The following is a 19,401-nucleotide window of genomic DNA, read 5'->3' on the forward strand; positions in this document are numbered from 1 at the left end:
TGAGGCAAGAGAATCAGTTGAGCCCAGGAGTTCGAGGCTGTAGTGAGCTATGATTGTGTTACTGCACTCCAGGCTGGATGACAGAGCAGGAACCTGTTTCAAAACCATTTTTTAAAAGAAATTTAGAACAACGGAGTTAAAAGTGACTTGACTATCATTCCAGGGTCACTAATCCTTACTAAAAAACAAGAATTTTGTAAATTAGTATCCAAAAAAAAAAACACAAAAATGATTCCAAAAAGAATAAAAAGTGAGTCCTCTAAAAATTTAATGTATGAGCTTCCCATTTCAGTTCTGATATGTAAAGTGGTAGTCACATTCCAATCATTTCCATCCTTAAAACAACAATAAAAAGCTGAACAAATTGAAAATCAATGGCTTTTCTTGGATCCATCAGAAAATTGAGGTCCCAAAGTAAAACACCATCTTGATACCTGGAGAATGTCATCACTACAGAAAACCACCAAATCACAAAGATAAATCACAAGACATAAATAAAGGAACAAAGGGTATATAAAACAATTAGATAACAATGAACAAAATGACAAGAGTAAGTTCTCATTCATCAATAAAAACCTTGATTGTAAAGTTTGAATTTCCAGTTAAAAGATACAGACTGGCTGACTAGATGTTTAAAAAAACTCAACCATATGTTGCCTGTGAGAAGGTACTTCACCCATAAACACACACATAGACTTAGAGTGAAAGGATATAAAAAGGTATTCCACACAAATAGAAATCAAAAGCATGTAGAAATAGCTGTACTTATATCAGACAAAACAGACTTTAAGTGAAAAAAAATAAAAAGAAATAAAGAATGTAATTATATAATGATAAAGGGACAAATTCAGCAAGAAGATATATGTTGTGGGGTGGAGGGAGGGGGGAGAGATAGCATTAGGAGATACACCTAATGTTAATGACAAGTTAATGGGTGCAGCACACCAACATGGCACATGTATACATATGTAACAAACCTGCACATCGTGCACATGTACCCTAAAACTTAAAGTATAATTAAAAAAAAGAAGATATAACAATTATATATGTACCCAACAAAGAAGCACCCAGGTACATAACAAGTTAGCTCTAATAATATAGTAAGAGCTGGGAACTTCAACACCTCACCTTCAGTATTGCACAAATCACCTAGACAGAAACTCAGCAAGGAACATTGGACTTAAACTGCACTATAGACAAAATGGACCTAACAGACATTTATAGAACTGTAAATGGAAATTAAACTGAATGATTATTCTGTCAATGAAGACATTAAGAAAGAAATAAAAAAAATTCTTGAAACAAATGAAAATAGAAACATACCAAAACTTATGGTATATAACAAAAGCAGTACTAAGAGGGAAATTTTTAGCAACAAATGACTACATCAAAAATGTACAAGGATTTCAAATAAACAGCCTAATTATACACTTCAAGGAACTAGAGAAGCAAGAACAAACCAAACCCAAAACTGATAGAAGGAAAAAAATAATAAAGATTATAGCACAACTAAAAGAAGTTGAGACAAAAAAATACAAAAGACCAACAAAGCAAAAAGTGGGTTTTTTTGAAAAGATAAACAAAATCAACATACCATTAGCTAAATTAAGAAAAGGAGAAGACCCTAATAAATAAAATCAGAAGCAAAAAAAGGAGACTTTACAACTGATACCACAGAAATACAAAGGACTATTAGAAACTGTTATGAAAAACTATACACCAGCAAATTGGAAAATCTACAAGAAATGTATAAATTCCTGGACATATAAAACCTACCAAGACTGAATCAGGAAGACATAGAAAAACTGAAGAGACCAATAATAATTAATGAGATTCATTGTTAATAAAAAGTCTTCCAACAAAGAAAACCCTAGTCTGAATAGCTTTACTGCTAAATTCCAAACTTCTAAAGAAGTCACACTAAATCTTCTCAAACCATTTCAAAAATTGAAGAGGAGGAAATTCTTCCTAACACATTCTGAGACCAGCATTACCCTGATAACAAAACCAGACAAAGACACAACAAAAAAAGAAAACTGCAGGACAATATCCCTGATGAAGAAAAGTGTAAAAATTCTCAACAAAATACCAGCAAACTGAATCAAACAGTGCATTGAAAAAAATAATACATCATGCTAAACTGGGATTTATCCCAGGGATGCAAGGTTGGTTCAACATTTGCAAATCAATGAATGTAATACATCACATCAACAGAATAAAACCCAAAAATCATATGATCATCTCAATAAACACAGAAAAAATATTTTATAAAATGATTATAAAAACTTTAAACAAATTAAATATAGAAGGAACACACCCCAAAACAAAAACAGCCATATATATGACAAACCCACAACTAACATTATACTGAATGGGGCAAAGCTGAAAGCCTTCACTCTAAAAGGTGGAGAAAGACAAAGATGCCCACTTTCACCACTTCTACTCAACACAGTATTGGAAGTCCTAGCTAGAGTAATTAGCAAGAGAAGCATTAAACGGCATTCAAATTAGAAAATAGAAAGTCAAATTGTCCCTATTCACAGAGTACATTATCTTGTATATAGAAAAACCTAAAGATAAATAAATACTCTTAGCAATGACAAATCTAGTAAAGTTGCAGAATACAACATCAATATATACAAAAATCAGTAGTGTTTCTATACATCAATAATGAACTAGTTGAAAAAGAAATCAAACTGCAATTCCATAGCTACAAAAAATATGTAAAATACCTAGAAATAAATTTAACCAAGAAGGTGAAAGATCTCTATAATGAAAATCACAAAATGCTGACAAAAGAAATTGTAGAGGCAACACAACAAAAACAACAAATGGAAAGACATATCAGGCTCATAGAACAAAAAAATTAACATTGTTAAAATGATTATACACCCAAAACAATCTACAGATTCAATGCAATTCCTATCAAAATATCAATGACCTTCTTTAGAGGAACTTTTTAAAAACTGTTCCAAAATTTGTATGAAACCACAAAAGACCTTGAGTAGCCAAAGCTATGCTGAGCAAAAAGAACAAAGCTGTAAGTACCACACCGCCTGACTTCAAAATATACTACAAAGCTACAGCAAACAAAACAGCATAGTATTGGTATAAAAACAGACACACAGACCAGTGGAACATAACAGAGAACTTAGCATTAAATCCATATGTTTACAGCCAACTAATTTTTGACAAAGGCACGAAGAATACATATTGGGGAAAGGACAACCTCTTCAAAAACAGATGGTAGAAAAACTGGATATCCATATGTAGAAGAATGAAATGACCCCTGTCTGTCACCATATACAAAAATAAACTCAAAATGAATTGAAGACTTAAATATAAGACCTGAAACTATAAAAAAAACTGGAAGAAAACATAGGGGAAACACTTGAGGACATTGGTCTAGGCAAAAAACTTATGGCTAAGACGTCAAAAGCACAAGCAACAGAAACATAAAAAGACAAATGGCACTATATCAAACTAAAAAGCTTCTGTACACCAAAGGAAACAATCAACATGAGAGAGAGACAACGTGTGGAACGAGAAAAAATATTTGCAAGCTATTAATCTGACAAGGAACTAATATCCAGAATACACAAGGAACTCAAACAATTCATACAAAAAAAGATCTGATTTAAAAGTGGGCAAAGGATCTGAAAAAAACACTTCTCAAAAGAAGATATACAAATGGCCAAGAAGTATATGAAAAAAATGCTCAATATCACCAATCATTAGGAAAATGTAAATCAAAACTACAGTGAGATATCATCTCACTCCCATCAGAATGGTTATTATCAAAAAGACAAAAAAATAACAAACGCAGAAGAGGATGCAGAGAAAAGGCAACTCTTACACAAACATATATCTGCACCCCATGTTTACTGCAACACTACTCACATAGCCAAGATATGGGATTAACCTAAATGTTCAAAACCAGATGAACAGATAAAGAAAATGTGGTAAACATACACAATAGAATCTATCCAACCATTAAAAAGAATAAAATCCTGTCATTTGTGTCAACATGAAAAAGACTGGAAGGTATTATGTTAAGTGAAATAAGTCATCAAAGAAAAATAAATACTACATGTTCTCACACATATATGTGGGAGTTAAAGAACTGAACAGAGGAAAATTGTGGTTATAAAAGGCTGGGATGAGTAGGAGGCAGTGAAGGATAGGGAGAAGTTGGTTCAAGACACTAGATAGCTAGATAATAAGAGGAATAAGTTCTCATGTTCTATGGCACTATAGGGCAAATACGGTTAACAATAATTTATCATATATTTTCACAAAGCTAGAAGAGAGGATTTTGAAAGTTCACAACACAAAGAAATGATAAACATTTGAGGTGATGGATATTCTAATTACTCGGATTTGATCACTACACATTGTATACATGTATTAAAATATTACTCTGTATCCCATAAATATGTACAATTATTATGTGTCAACCAAAAATAAAAGGGAGAAAATAAGAAGTCAGATGCAAAAGAGTGCATACTGTGTGATTACATTGGTACAAAGCACAAAAACTAAAACAACTAATATATGCTGTCAGAGCTAGTGGTTATCTTTGGAGAAAAGCTGAAAAGAGGCAAGAGATAGGCAGTTGGAAGAGTGGCAAACTTTGGTCTCTTAACCTGGGTCCTGGCTACATGGCTGTGTTCAGTTTGTTAAAATCATCAATCTATACACTTATGATTTATGAATATATACATTACTATAATGAAAAGTTTAAACAATTGGCACCTATAATTGAAATACACAGGGTTAGTGTTCAGGAACAACTCTATAATGATACCCAAATGATGCCTTCAGAATCTATCTCTCTAGCTCTCTGCTTATCTGCCCTGCTTTCTTCTTTGTTGGTTATTATTTTGGACAGGCTCTTCCTATGTGGTATCAAAATGTCCACGAGCAGCCTCAGGCTGTCTGGTTAGAAATATAGCAAAAGGAGAATTCCTCCACTCTTCCTCAAGATCAAGGAACTGCATCTCATTGGATCAAACTGAGGCACATGTCCCTTCCTGTATAAAGTATTATTGGCAGGGAGTTAAAATATACTGATAGGTGAGGTCTAGATCATGTGCCCATCCCAAAGCCATTATATCATTATTGTCATCATCATCATCTGTCACAGTTCTGGGGGTTGACTGCACCAGCTAAGCTGTTTTCACTGGGGGTATCACAGTGTAGTTGCATCCAGATGGTGGCTAAGCTGGACTCATTTTGAAGGCTTCCTCCTCACATACCTGCAAGGGAAGATGGCTTGGACGCTGGGGCTTCATGGGCATCTCTCTCTGTCTCTATGTATTCTTTCCTCATAACCTCTCTAGCACAGTGGCTTCAGGGTGAAATAAATTTTCATCAGAAAATAGCCAAGGTTGTTTGTATATTATCTATGGCTGCTACATGCTACAATAGCAGAGCTATGTAGTTGTGACAGAGGTGATGTGGGTATGGCCTGTGAAGCTGAAAATATTTACAATGTGGGCGTTTGCAGAAAAAATGCGCTGACCTCTGACCTACACTCAAATGTCAGACAGTGTCATTTCTGCTGCATTCTATTTATTAGAAGTAAATCACGAAGGCCAGTTCATATTCAAGGGGAAAATTTGCGGGTATATTCTAAACCAGGGGTCCCTAACCCCCAGGCCATGGACCAGTATCAATCCGTGGCCTGTTAGGAACTGGGCCGCACAGCAGGAGGCAAGTGAGCATCACCGCCTGAGCTCTACCTCCTATCAGATCAGCAGGGCATTAGATTCTCATAGAAGCATGAACCCTATTGTGAACTGCACATGCAAGGGATCTAGGTTGCACATTTCTTATGATAATCTAATATTTGATGATCTAAGTTGGAATAGTTTCATCCCAAAACCATCCCCCACCCCCAGCCCATCTGTGGAAAAAGTGCTTTCCATGGAACCAGTCCCTGGTGCCCAAAAAGCTGGGGAGTACTGTTATAAACCACCACAGAGGTGGAGTCACCTAATGTATGTGCACTGAGAGGAAAAGGAGAGTGCTGTTGGCTACAGAAGGTGCAAAGATGTTGAAAAGACCAAAACAGGAAAACCACTCTAGGTGAGATAGTGTGTTCTTAGTTCTCCGAGCAGGTTAACTGAGTTAAGTTACAGATGGTGCATTTCTTCTCCAAGCAAGCTATCACCATTTTCCATACCAGGAAAGTAACAGCAGAACTTGCTCCCCTCCAAAATTATCCCTATTGCTCAGGGGCACTTATGTTAAAGTCATTATGACAACTTTTACAGTGCTCTAATTGAGCTGCTTGGGCACAGAAGAATTGTTTCTTGCTAAAGGAAAATAGCTGGGAGAATTACAAAAATGGCATATCAGAAAAAATGCAACATATTCTCAGGCTTTTGAAATGTCAGACTTCTGGGCACCAATTTATCTGACTTACATTACAGGGCTACAAATAGTCAGCAACTCTTATTTGGCCATTTTTCACAATAAAAATACATTTCTAAGTGCTATTTTAGCTCAATAATGACTGTACAGATCTACCTATTTTTCATTTATATATGTATATGTTTGGAGGAGGGGGTGGTTCCCTAAGTAATACCTTGCCCTTGGCAATGTTTGGCAACAAAGGAGAATGTATTACATTAATCAGATTGGACCACTTGCTTAGTGGAAGATTGTAATCTGGATTTTAACAAAATACAAAGCATTCAAAATCTACATGGAAAATTAAACAGTCACTGAGTTCTTCCTACAAGAATATGTCACTGACATCATCTCTTCAGCTCCAGCATAATGGAGGAGGCTGAAGGCCATTATTATAATCAGGAAGAGATTCATTGTGATTGTATGACTCCCAGAGAGGCAGCTGAAATGGGGGTTGGAAATGCTGAGGAGAGAGGTGGGAGTGAGATGCAACCAATCCAGGAGAATAGCAGGCTCCTTTTGACTGGCCATACTTCTCACGTTAGTAGATGCATAGCATCTTAAGAGACCAATACTGGCCAGCAAGACATTATGAAACACAGGATAGATATTGATGGAAATGATTTTTTCGCCTATATTTCAAGTGCTGGAGTGGAGAGGAGATTATTTTTAAGGGGCAGGGAGGGGGCCTTTATTCTGCAAGCTCATCACCTAATGAGAGAGTTGGGAACATGCACAACTTATTATAATGCAAGGCATCATGTAAAGAGGACCCATCACAGAGTAGGAATTTAACAAATACAAGTGAGTGAGAGCTAACATTTATTTAGGGTTTGTACATAACAGACAATATAATAAATGATTTACATACATTCAACCCTCACAGTCAATTTATTAATTATTTAATATTATTATACTTACTTTAGATGCAAGGAAATTAAGGCTTCATGAAGCCAAGTAACTTGATCAAGGTTACTCAGTTTGGTTTTGGAATCTGACTTTTGAACTAAGAAAATCTGGTTCCAGAGCCTGCCCTCTTAATTACTATGTATTACAGCCAATGAATAGGTGGGTGGATGGATAAAAGAACTGAAGGATGGATGGATAGATGGACGGAAAGAGAGATGATATAACTAAAACGTTGTGAAAATGCAGGGGAAGGAGTAAGTAAATCTGACTAGCTATTGGATAAGGTTAAACAGAAACGGTTACATTTGACCTGAGTCTTGGATAAGACAGATGTTTCCAAGCGGAGGAGCTGGAGATGGACTTCTCAAGCTGGCAGCAGAGTCTCAACAAAGACACCTGATACCCAAGTCTCCATTAATCTAAAGGGTCCAGTCCTGCAGGACTGGACACAGGGCAACCAGAGAAGTATCCCAGAGAAGAGGCTCTGAGTAATAAAACACGGTGAAGGAATGTCATGTTGACAAGGATAGGCTTTCTTCTGCAGGCAGTAGAAAGCCTTCGAAGATTTTTTTAAATAGCAGATAACATTTATTGAAGACTTAATTTATGCTAGCTACAAAGTGTTAAAATCCTCACAAGAACATTATTGAGCCAGGTGCTATGAATCAATTGCCCAAAGTCATATAATCCAGAACTGTTTGAATCGTAATTTGAACCCAGGTAGCCATCCAGAGTGACAGAGCTAAACAGAGCAAGAGAACAGCATAATTTATCGGTGTTTAAAGAGCTAGTCATAGCAGCAGGGTGGATAAGGATAAAACTAAAGGTAAAGGAACTGATCAGAGTGCGCGCACTTCCTCCTCGCCCCCACCCAGACCCAGAAGGCGGCATCATGGCGGCGCCCCCGCTGGCGCCCCCGCCGCAGCCCGTCACCCACCTCATCTTTGACATGGACGGACTTCTTCTGGATACTGAACGGCTGTATTCAGTGGTGTTTCAAGAAATATGTGATCGCTATGACAAGAAATACAGCTGGGATGTAAAGTCCCTGGTTATGGGTAGGAAGGCATTAGAGGCGGCACAGATTATAATAGACGTCTTGCAGCTCCCGATGTCCAAAGAGGAGCTGCTAGAAGAAAGCCGAAAGAAGTTAAAGGATGTGTTCCCCACGGCTGCGCTCATGCCAGGGGCTGAGAAACTCATCATCCACCTGCGGAAACACGGCATCCCCTTTGCGCTGGCCACCAGCTCGGGATCCGCGTCGTTCGAGATGAAGACGAGCCGCCACAAGGAGTTCTTCAGCTTGTTTTCCCACATTGTGCTGGGAGATGACCCCGAAGTGCTGCATGGCAAGCCAGACCCCGACATCTTCCTAGCTTGTGCCAAGAGGTTCTCTCCCCCTCCTGCTATGGAGAAGTGCCTTGTCTTTGAAGATGCTCCCAACGGGGTGGAGGCGGCCCTGGCAGCTGGGATGCAGGTGGTCATGGTTCCTGACGGAAACTTGAGCCGAGACCTGACGACAAAGGCCACCCTGGTGCTGAATTCCCCGCAGAACTTCCAGCCCGAGCTGTTTGGTTTGCCCCCCTATGAGTGAGAGGGAGGGCCTCAGTCTTCCGCCCCCAGCCCACTCTCATGGTCCACACTGCTGGGGGAAAGGGAAAGGAAATCAGCAACTCTTCAATCCCAACCTGCGTCATGATTTTAGCCTGCTGAGATTGGAGTTTCCATCCCATGTTGGTTTGTCCCAGTCTAACATGTTGATAAAATGTGATTTGACGGTTGAGACAAAAAATACAGTAGAGACAGAAACGAAGCCCAGAACAAAGATGAAACTTGAATTATCATCTCGGAAATCAAGCTGATGGAGTATGTGACAAAGTGAATGTACACGTATACACACACGCACCTCCATATATACATGTGTGTATCAGTTTGGTAATATGCAGGTAGGCATTACATGCATATGTATGTAGATATATGCCTGCATGTATATGTAAAATATATACTTTTCCAAGACAAAATGGCACATCACTTCTCTCTTATTCTAGTTTTTCTGAACACTGGCTGGGAAATGTAAACTGTATGCATATAAGTATATGCTTTATGTATGCATATGTATGTAGATATGTTTATATCTATCATCTGCATCAGTCTCCTCAGTGTTGATGTTAACATGCAGTGACAACTGATAAAGCGAGATGGTAGTTCTGCCTGGTTTGCAGTCTGAGTGGGAAAGTCCTGTTTTTGGTGAGCACTCCTTGTTAGCTAACATTTAAATTCTTTTTGTGACCTCAGAATGTCTCTGGATCTTTCCTCATTGACTGACTGAGCCACATCATCCATAGTTTATTGTTAGTATGAACACAACTGCAACATTTACCTGGTATCTACATCCTTACCTACATTGGAGAATGTTTTCTACCTCAGAACAACCATTCGCCTCCTTTAAGAACACTGATGGGCTACACGTTTTGGATAGAAACAGAATTTGATTTAAGAATGTATGCTTGGTGAGTCTGAGTGCCCAGGAACACTTTTGGAATAATTTATCAGACATTGAACTTCTGTGATTAATCGCTTTTATAGATTTACTTAGTCTTTAAAATTCGTCTGTGATTTGCCAGAGAAAAACGGTGGTAGCCATGGAAATCGAGAGTGAAGGAGCACCACTCCGTTGTGGCTCAGCCCTTCCTAGTGGCCTCTGCCCTTTGATGTCCTTGAGCTACTCTTCAGCTCTGGAAGTTGTGGACAAACCGTAGGAATACATGTGTGTGTGTGGTGGAGTGATTGTGAATGACAGGCCCTGGCGATTGATTGATGTTGCATCAATTTAGCAAATTCATTTCCTCATTCTTGATGGCCTGAATATATGTCTGCACTTTTAATGCTCCTTTTAACCAGTTGTAACGTCTTACCATTTCCTTAACAAATTGAATTAGTTTAATAAAATCTTTTGACACACACACACACACACACACACAAAGAAACTGATTAGAAGGCTATTTATGTTCAGACAAAAGAGGTTGAGGAAATGAGCTAAGGCAGCATTCTCAACCTTGATGCCACTGACATTTTGGGCTGCATAATTCTTTGCCGCAGGGGCTGTCCTGTACATTGCAGGGTGTTTAGCAATATCCTTGGTCCCTACCCAGTAGATACTAGTAGCATCTGCCTTCAAGTTGTGACAAACAAAAATGTCTCCAGGCATCCCCAAATGTCCCCAGGAGGGCAAACTGGTCCTGGTTGAGATATAGTGAGTTAAAGTATTGATGGGAGGTTGGAGAACGGGAGATATTTTACCAATAGGATAAATAGGACAAAGTGATCAAAGGGTGAAAGGGCTAAAGATGTGTCCAGATGTATACCATAGCCATGGAAGGCAGTAATATGCCCAGAGGTTCCTAAGTCTAGATTCAGCAAACCTGGATCTCAGGGTCTAGATTCAGCAAACCTGTGTTCAAAATTCAGCTCTCTAACCTGCCACTATGTGAATTTGAGCAAATTTGTCACACTCTCTAGTTCATAAAAGGACAATCCTAATGGCAACTACTTCAAAAGTTGTAGAGATTAAACCTGGACATTATGAGTAAGTGCTTAGAAGAGTTTCTATCACTTAGTGAGTGTTCAATAAATGTCACTACTGGCCAGTAAAGGAAATACAAGGGAGCTTTATTCAACCCTAGTTTGTGGAGCTCATGGTTTTAAATTTTTTCGTAAGTGGGCATGGTAAACTTTATAAAGAATTTTTCATTTGATAGAATATTTTTCAACTCATTAAGGTTAAACTGAAAAAAGACTATATAGCTGAATACTTGGTTTGATACTAATATAGTTTGGCTCTGGGTCCCCACCCAAATCTCATCTTGAATTGTAATCCCCATGTGTGGAGGAAGGGACCTAATGGGAGGTGATTGGATCATGGAGGAAGTTTCCCCCATGCTGTTCTCATGATAGTGGGTGAGTTCCCATGAGATCTGATGGTTGAAAAGTATTTGGCAGTTCCCCCCTTGCTTGCTGTCTCTTCTGCTGCCATGGAAGACTTGCCTTGCTTCCCCTCTGCCTTCCACCATGATTGTAAGTTTCCTGAGGCATCCTCAGCCATGTGGAACTGTGAATCAATTAAACCTCCTTTCTTTATAAATTACTCAGTCTCAGTTGGTTCGTTATAGCAATGTGAAAATGAACTAATACAGATACCAACTGTGAGTGTCTGGTGTGTGTGTGTGTGCGTGTGTGTGTGTGTGTTTCTAGAAATACCTGTATGAATGCATATATATATATATATAAATATATATATATATAAATATATATATATAAATAAATATATATATATGCAAATATATATATGCATTCATACAGGTATTTCTATATAAATATATATATATAAATAAATATATATATATATAAATATATATATATATAAAATTAGATGACTGGAATCACACCAAAAGACTAATAACATTATTACTGGTTGGTAAGATTACAGGTAAACTTGGTTTCCTTCTCTATTTTTCTATTCTCCTTTATATTTTTCTAAAATGAGTATTACTTTTATAAATACAGGACAAAAGCAAATTTTCTCAAGTGTCTTTCTTTAAGATATATTAGTTAATATCCCACTATGTGCTAGGAAGTATGCTACAAACTAAGAATATAATAATGAGACACCCACCCTCCACACACACATATCCACACACGTCTCTACACACAGAGCAACAAAAAAAGCAACAAAACCACAATAAACCATGTGTACATAACTGAAAATTAGAGATTGAAAAAATCAAGTTCAAATTTAATACAGATACTCTAAAAGCAAGGAATCTGGTTTTGGCGGTGCCATCCTAATTAATCATGCATATAAGTCTAGCAGAATATTCAAATAATTTTCTAATTCTACTTTGCAAATGGTTCAGTAGAAAACCCTATCATCTTCTCATTTTTAGGATTTTGCTTCTCTCATTCAGTAAATTTTTATTCCAAAGGAAAAATCATACAATTTTGTAATGTCCCAATCAACCTTGAGTCTGATTAGTAGGGATAGCTCACCTGAAAACTATAATTTTCCACACGGAGAATTTCTGTAACAAAGGCTTTCCTTAACAATGGAAAACAAGAGGTTTTCCATTTCAAAATAAAAATCTTTGCCTCCATGCACACTTAGGAAAATTTAAACAGTATGTATTTTTATAAGCTCCCCTAGACTCATGGAAACAGTAAGGTGAGCCTCAGGAAAATTCTCCAACATCCTGACTGTGTGTTTAAGCAAGAAAGAAGTGACCACGTGGGACTTGCTCCAACACTGTGATTCTGACACAAAGTTGTCACTTTCAGTTTCAACTGGTGTCTCTGTGTAGAGTGTAATGGAGATGGTCAACCATGGATGCTCACTCCATCCTGTGTCTCTTTTAAAATTAAGTATACACTGAAATGATGGAAAGTATGCAGCTGATGGAATAGGCATTCTGTGTCTGCCCCTTGTCATTCTTTCTCACTGCTATATTTCTAGAATTAGGCTTCATGTTCTGGCATCTTAAATATTTTAATACTTTACTGATCTCCAACATGTTTAGCCATAGGAGGATAGCAGTAAAATAAAATTTTATAGCCAACAAAGTCCTTTATACCTAACATTTATTGCACATTTTATATTTTGTTTAACAACACATTGTTCCTGGAGGCTCTGAAATACACACGGGTTCCTCAAATTGCAGTGTGCTCACGTTTTTTTCCTTACTGAGGGTAGATTTCATTGTCAAGGTAGAAATAATTCCTGATAATTGGCTAGGGTGATTTGGCTAGGGTGGCTGAAATTCTACTGGGAAGGCACTTATTTCTTCAAAACTATGGAGGAAACCTTAAAGCGCTTCTGTGTTAGGAAAAATACCCTCACTTTAATGTTGGCTTCCACAATACATACATTCTCCATTCAAAGTGACCATTTTCCATGAACTCCCCAATTTTCCTCAGTATAGTCAAGATTTAATTCCATTTCAAACAACAGAACACGGAAGCCAATTGGTAAAATAAGAAGGAGCCCAATGGATCTTCATGTAGATGATGTTCTATGGTAACAGCTTTCCTGTTGCTTGGCTAGGGTTTGTAAAGATATTGTTTCACAGTACTGACCAAGTTATTGTTTTCTGTAATGATGATTTTTAAGAATAATGAGCACCACCCTTTTATTGCTCTTTTGTTTGGAAAGTTGCCATGGTGGCACCGAATTGATGGAAAAATTTTAACCTGGTACAAGACATTAAAGTAGCTGCCATTTTTCACAGATTGAGATAAAAAAACTGTCTTTTTACATGTTTCGCTATAGGGACAAGAAATAAACAACTACAAAATTCTAGCTTTTTCCATAAGGTAAGGTGCAGAGAGAACTGGCATCCTAGAAGAGTGTAACAGAATGGAAACACCATCATACTGGATTGAATTTGCAGCACCCATGCTATTATCCAGATGGCAAATGATTCAGTTGCTCCAACATTAAAAACTAAATGAATAATAATATAATTAGATTTGATTTCTGAGGTCCTTTCCAGCTCAAATTTTTTATAGGTCTAAACAAAATACATTAACCTGATTTCATCCGAACTATACTATTGTCAAAGAGTCACTGGATCCCATTCATACCTTCTACTAAGATTTATTACACAATTAACATTCACCAAGACCTCAATATCCTGCATTTATCTTCACCATTAACATTTCCTCACAGGATCCATTTCAGGATATTCTTGTGAGAAAGGGTTAAAAAGAACACCAACCGCCATACAGAAATAAATCACTGATCTTCTTGGTCCTACTGAGCTCTTGACCTATTTTCTTGCCTGAATTGCCAGCAAAGAAATTCAAAAGGCTTTAACCCTCCTCATACTTAGAAACAGAATCTAAAAATATACAGGTCACATAGAAGTTTCTCGTCACCTCTTATTATCTCCAAGGATGAGATCACTGAATCTTAGAATGGTAGGGGTGTTGTGGGGGGTCACCGTTTCTGGATGCTGACCTCAGATCTGCAAAACTCTTGGGCCATTGCTGTCAGATACTGAGTTACTGAGTCTTCTATAAGGCCATGTTAAGAACTGAAAGGTATCAAAAAGAGTGGAATTTAGCTCTTGGATTTTTTAATGACTTCTTTCCCCTAAATTCTTGTGGTCAGGAAGTTCATTCAATTGTCTACCTCCTTTGGCTTCAGTATAAATGTATTTTGTGTCCAGTCTGTCTTCTACTGAGAAGGAAATAACGCCTCACATGTCTCTTTGAATTTCCCTTCTTACTCTTGAATATGGCTGTTAAGGTGTCCTTCAGCTATCATTACTGTAAGCCCTGTATCTTTTGCAATAAACATAACTACAAACTGCTCTAGGGTCTTCTTAAAGTAATGTGAAATTTTTCCCTTTTTATGCCTGGCATGGGTGATGTTAAAGCAAGTAGCACTGGGATGGAAAGGTAGAAGAGATGTCAAAAGGATACCCTCCATCCTTAAAGCTCCCTTGATGGAAGTGACAGCCTTATTTGTTTTGTTAACCAGTGCATAATTAAAAGTCAATATTCAAGATCATAATACAAATCTGTGTAACTACTCATGTTGTGAGTCTGTGGTTTGGAAGGAGAATCCATTAAGACACAGCCGTGTATAATTTACAAGAAATCAGCAATAAAATGTTTGCTCTCAACGTTATCTGCCAAATGGTCTGTATATTACCAGAATAAATCCATATTACTTGGAGCCTGTAGATAAACATCCAAAGTTCACATTGAGGTTATCTGCCTCCTGCTCTGAACTGGGGAGTACGATTTAGAGGAGATAAATTGTAGTTTACTTCTCCAAGTCTCAAGTATGTCATGCAGAAATGAGTTTAGTTCCTGAGAGGATATCTGTCATATCCAAATAGGAAAGCATGCCATTACAGGGTTGTACCCATTTCAAAGAGAATATAGCTTTTGTCCTCACTGGGAAACAAAAGAAAAATTGTTAACAATTAAAAGTCCTGGATGCACCTTCTGTTCACATAAAAAAGAGAGATTTAATGGCTTATAAAACGCTGATTCACAGGCAGTATGGTGATATTTTAAGTCACTGGTGAATTCACGGCTCATGTATGTGGAACTATTTATGTGGCTATACTTTGAGTTTTGAAGGTATTAATTTTTATTAGCTTTTTAATATATTGGAAACAAATCTCATAGTAATAGGCTGGGGCATTGAACCACCCTGAAAGAGAAGTTTAAGACCATGTCTCCCTAACAAGCCCAAAATGTTTTAGAAGAGAATAAAAGTTGTTGGGCTGATGCTCTCTCATTAGATGAGGTACCTTCATTTCTTCATCCATTACACAAATACTCATTAGGTGCTTCCTTGTTTTTAGAAGTGCAAAAATGAACAACACAAGGACATTTTTTTCAAGAAGCTTGCATCATCTGGGGACATCTAGGAATCAGGGAAGAAAGGCTTCTCAGAGATGCAAGGGCTAAGGGGTGACCTGAAAGACAAATGAGAGTTACCACTCCCTGCCTTTCAATGGCCAGAACCTGCTGCTAGTCTTCGGGAACCCAGCAGGTTTGCCCAGAGGCACTAGGCAGCTATTAACCAACACTAGTCAGTGTGCTGGATGTGAATGCCCATCTCCCTTACCTTAGCTTGGGATAACTCTGAGATGAAATTACACTCAAGTTCCCTTGGGGACTCAAGCTGAAGCCTTCCCTTTATGGGCCTTCTCCTGGGATCAAGATAGCACACTTGGCTGGGCTACTCAGGAGGCTGAGACATAGAAAGATGGAAACATAGCAAAATAAAACGAATTTTAAAATTGTACAAAAAAAAGAGAGAGAGAGAGAAAAGAAAGATGACACATTTGCTCAGCTTCCCCCTCTGCCTGTCCTGCTTCCTCCAGGCTCTTACTGGCCTCCCTAGAGCGCTTCCTCAAAAAAATCACCTCCAAGTAAATACACCTTTCAGGGAACCCAACTTCAGACACTTTCAAAGAACCTAAAGTTAATTTGGCTAGAACCTGAGGTGCAGGATGGAGAAAAAGTGGGAGATGGATAAAGAATATTTTATTTTTGTCTGTTTGTTCTGGCTGGTAAGTGATCCCAGGGCCGGCTTCATGGCTGGGCAACCTGCACAGTCACACAGGGCCCTGCACGCAGAAGCACACTGCACTTGCTTTAATGCTCTGCTGTTGCTGCCTTGAAAGTCTTAGTTTCTAAACATGAACCCAGTGTTTTCATTTTGCACTGGGCCTTGCAAATCTAGCCTTGATAAAAAGGCAGTTTTCCGGCCTTTAAAGTGTTAAAATCCTTTAAAAAAAAAAAGATTATTCTAAATAAAATGTTTGAATTAGTGATTCTCAGGGTAGTGACTAAATTTTCATTTTGCTCTCACCTGTTCATTTAGGGCCATTTGTACTTCACAGAAGGCCTGTCATATTTTTTGGAAGTCTTTAGAAGTCCTTATGGGGTATTTCAAGTGGGCTCCCAAATAACTGTGATCTACCAGGCTCTGTGGCTATGCTGCCCTGCCAATTGGGACATCAGATTCTATCTAATTTCTCCTCTGAAAGCCAGCATTGTCCATGGCCACCCCACCCATCAAGAAGGCAAAGCTCTCAGTATTCAGTGGCAAAGCAAGAAGAACGCCTGTCCCTCTGCTCAGAACAAAGGCCTGCAAGCAGCAATGGTGGGCCCCAATGTACAATGGCACTTAAAGAGTTTTTTGAGACTGTACCTGAAAACAAAGAGATACATCCAAGAGCCAGACTAGGAATAAATTAGAATATCATTCACTACACCATCCCTTCTCCTCCCTCGACAACCACAGCTTTGTGAAAGGAACATTTGCAGAGTGCCTGCTTTCCTTCTGTAAGACGAACTCCCCCTCAGGTGGTTCCTTAGACCCCTCAGGCAGATTTCCCTTAGCCACCCTCACCAGTTCACCAGAAATTCTCCAGAAATGCCCAAGGCCTAATGGTCAGCAGTGCCTAGGCCCCAGCTTAGACCCCAGCCATGGTGGACGCCACCTAAGATTCCAGTGTCTAGCAAGGTCTTGGCCCAAAGTATCAACAAAGAGCTCCTCAGGGTCATTTGTTGAACTTTTGGAAATAAATAAAAGGTGAAGATTACAAAAGTGTTGCATTTCAAACAAACATTTGAAAATCACATTATTTATAACATGTTGAGGAACCTCTAAATTATATCTGTCCTGGAAATAACATGATAGGGTTAAAATGTAATCCCTAGCACCACCGCCCCTTCTCCCAGAATACTGTTGTTTTCTTTATCTGCCTGCCTTTTTCTTTGGCGCTCCCATTCTGACGAGTTGTTGTGAAAAGGCACCCTTCTGCTTGCCCGATTTAGGACAGTCACATTCAGGAAAACCAAGAGCTTTGGGGTTAGGTGCTCAGTCCTGCCAATTTTACCCTCATTTTCCCTGAATGGCTTTGAGCCCAGGGAATGGAAGAGCTGTCTGCTTCTGGTGTTTACATTCTCTGCAAGCTCCCAGCATTCTCCCGGTGTGCTGTTGCTTCTCTCTCCCAGCCTTCACGCACTGGATTCTGTGCTCAAGTGTGTGCGGTTGGCCTGTTGTCTCCACGTGGGCGATACTAAGCCCACTACTGGGGAACTCAGCTTCTTCCCTATGGACAGTCTCCCTCCATGCCTTTTGAGAGCTGCTGACCCTCTGCATGCTTACCAAGTGGCAAATTCTGCCTGGTTCTACAGATCTGTGCACTGTGCTGTGTCCACTCCCTGGAGTGCTCTCCAACTCTTTATTCTTGGCTACCTTTTGCATCCCCTCACCCAGCCACCAGAGTCTCATAGGAACTTCTAGATTTATTCAATATCATGCACAAGCCATACAGAAAAAGAAGAGCCGTGTCTCCGACCCCCTTCTTGCCCCTGGATGCCATCCACCATGGCGAGTTCTGCAATCACCTCATGATGTCACAGAGCTTCCTGAGAGGCCTAAACCAACATAGGCAAGAATATGGGCCCCATCTTTGGCTAAGCCTTAATCTCTCCAAATTAACCACTAATTGCTACTTCCAATGATTTACACGAGACTCTAAGATGGTGTTAGAAGAAAGGGAGTAAGAACATTATTTATTTATTTATTTATGTTTTTAGACAGTCTCATTCTGTGGCCCAGGCTGGAGTACGATAGCACAATCTCAGCTCACTGCAACCTCCGCCTCCTGTTTCAAGCAATTCTCCTGCCTCAGCCCCCTGAGGAGCTGGGACTACAGGAACACACCACCAAGCCTGGCTAATTTTTGTATTTTTAGTAGAGACAGGGTTTCACCATGTTGGCCAGGCTGGTCTTGAACTCCTGGCCTCAAGTGATCAGCCCGCCTTGGCCTCCCAAAGTACTGGGATTACAGGCATGAGCCACCGCGCTTGGCCAGGAGTAAGAACATTCTATCTCTTCTTAGTCATTTTGTCTCCTTCCCCACCTCTGTCCTGTAGCAGCAGGATTTTTTGTCCTGTCTGGCAAGGCCTACCTACATCTATTTATGGTAAAACCAGTTTTAGAACTCCAGGGTTTGGTATTGATATGGAAATGGAAACTCTAAAATTTATAAATATTTGTTCTATCTCAGTAAACTTGACTTTCAAGACTATTATCTCTCTAGGTTGCTTTCAAAGCGCTCTAAAGATCAGCATGTTAGAAAAATATGTTAGAATGCAAATTCTTGGGCCCCATCCCAGACCCAACACTCAATCAACAATGATATCTTTCTTCTGGGTGATACTTGTCCATTCCTAACCAATGAATGCTATGGATCTGATGGGTGAGGAATCACACAGCAATAAGATTTCCTTAAATGAAAAGTAGGGTGGAGCCACGATGGCCGAATAGGGACAGTTCCCGTCTACAGCTCCCAGCATGAGCGACGCAGAAGACAGGTGATTTCTGCATTTCCAACTGAGGTACCGGGTTCATCTCACCGGGGAGTGTTGGACGGTGGGTGCAGGACAGTGGGTGAGGCGCAGCAAGCATGAGCTGAAGCAGGGCGAGGCATCGCCTCACCCAGGAAGCACAAGGGGTCAGGGAATTCCCTTTCCTAGTCAAAG

General features: G+C 39.1%; 1 protein-coding gene and 1 long non-coding RNA gene across 5 annotated transcripts in view; one reads left to right on the plus strand and one right to left on the minus strand.

The window, feature by feature from the left end:
• The window catches only part of LOC129471303 (uncharacterized), a 128,279-nt gene that overhangs the window by 27,242 nt on the left and 81,636 nt on the right, over positions 1-19,401 (minus strand). The window lies entirely within an intron of this gene.
• LOC129471299 (pseudouridine-5'-phosphatase-like) lies at positions 8,108-10,424 on the plus strand. 2 transcript variants are annotated; one of them, XM_055259742.2, is made up of 2 exons: positions 8,108-8,384; positions 8,514-10,424. In XM_055259742.2, exons 1-2 carry the CDS (start codon positions 8,219-8,221, stop codon positions 8,918-8,920), a joined length of 573 nt encoding a protein of 190 aa, XP_055115717.2. In that variant the 5' UTR covers positions 8,108-8,218; the 3' UTR covers positions 8,921-10,424. The 2 variants fall into 2 exon arrangements, with proteins under 2 accessions (XP_055115717.2, XP_055115716.2); XM_055259741.2 differs by having other exon boundaries at positions 8,150-10,424.

The sequence above is a fragment of the Symphalangus syndactylus genome, chromosome 21, assembly GCF_028878055.3.
Source record: "Symphalangus syndactylus isolate Jambi chromosome 21, NHGRI_mSymSyn1-v2.1_pri, whole genome shotgun sequence".
In the NCBI taxonomy this organism is placed as follows: domain Eukaryota; kingdom Metazoa; phylum Chordata; class Mammalia; order Primates; family Hylobatidae; genus Symphalangus; species Symphalangus syndactylus.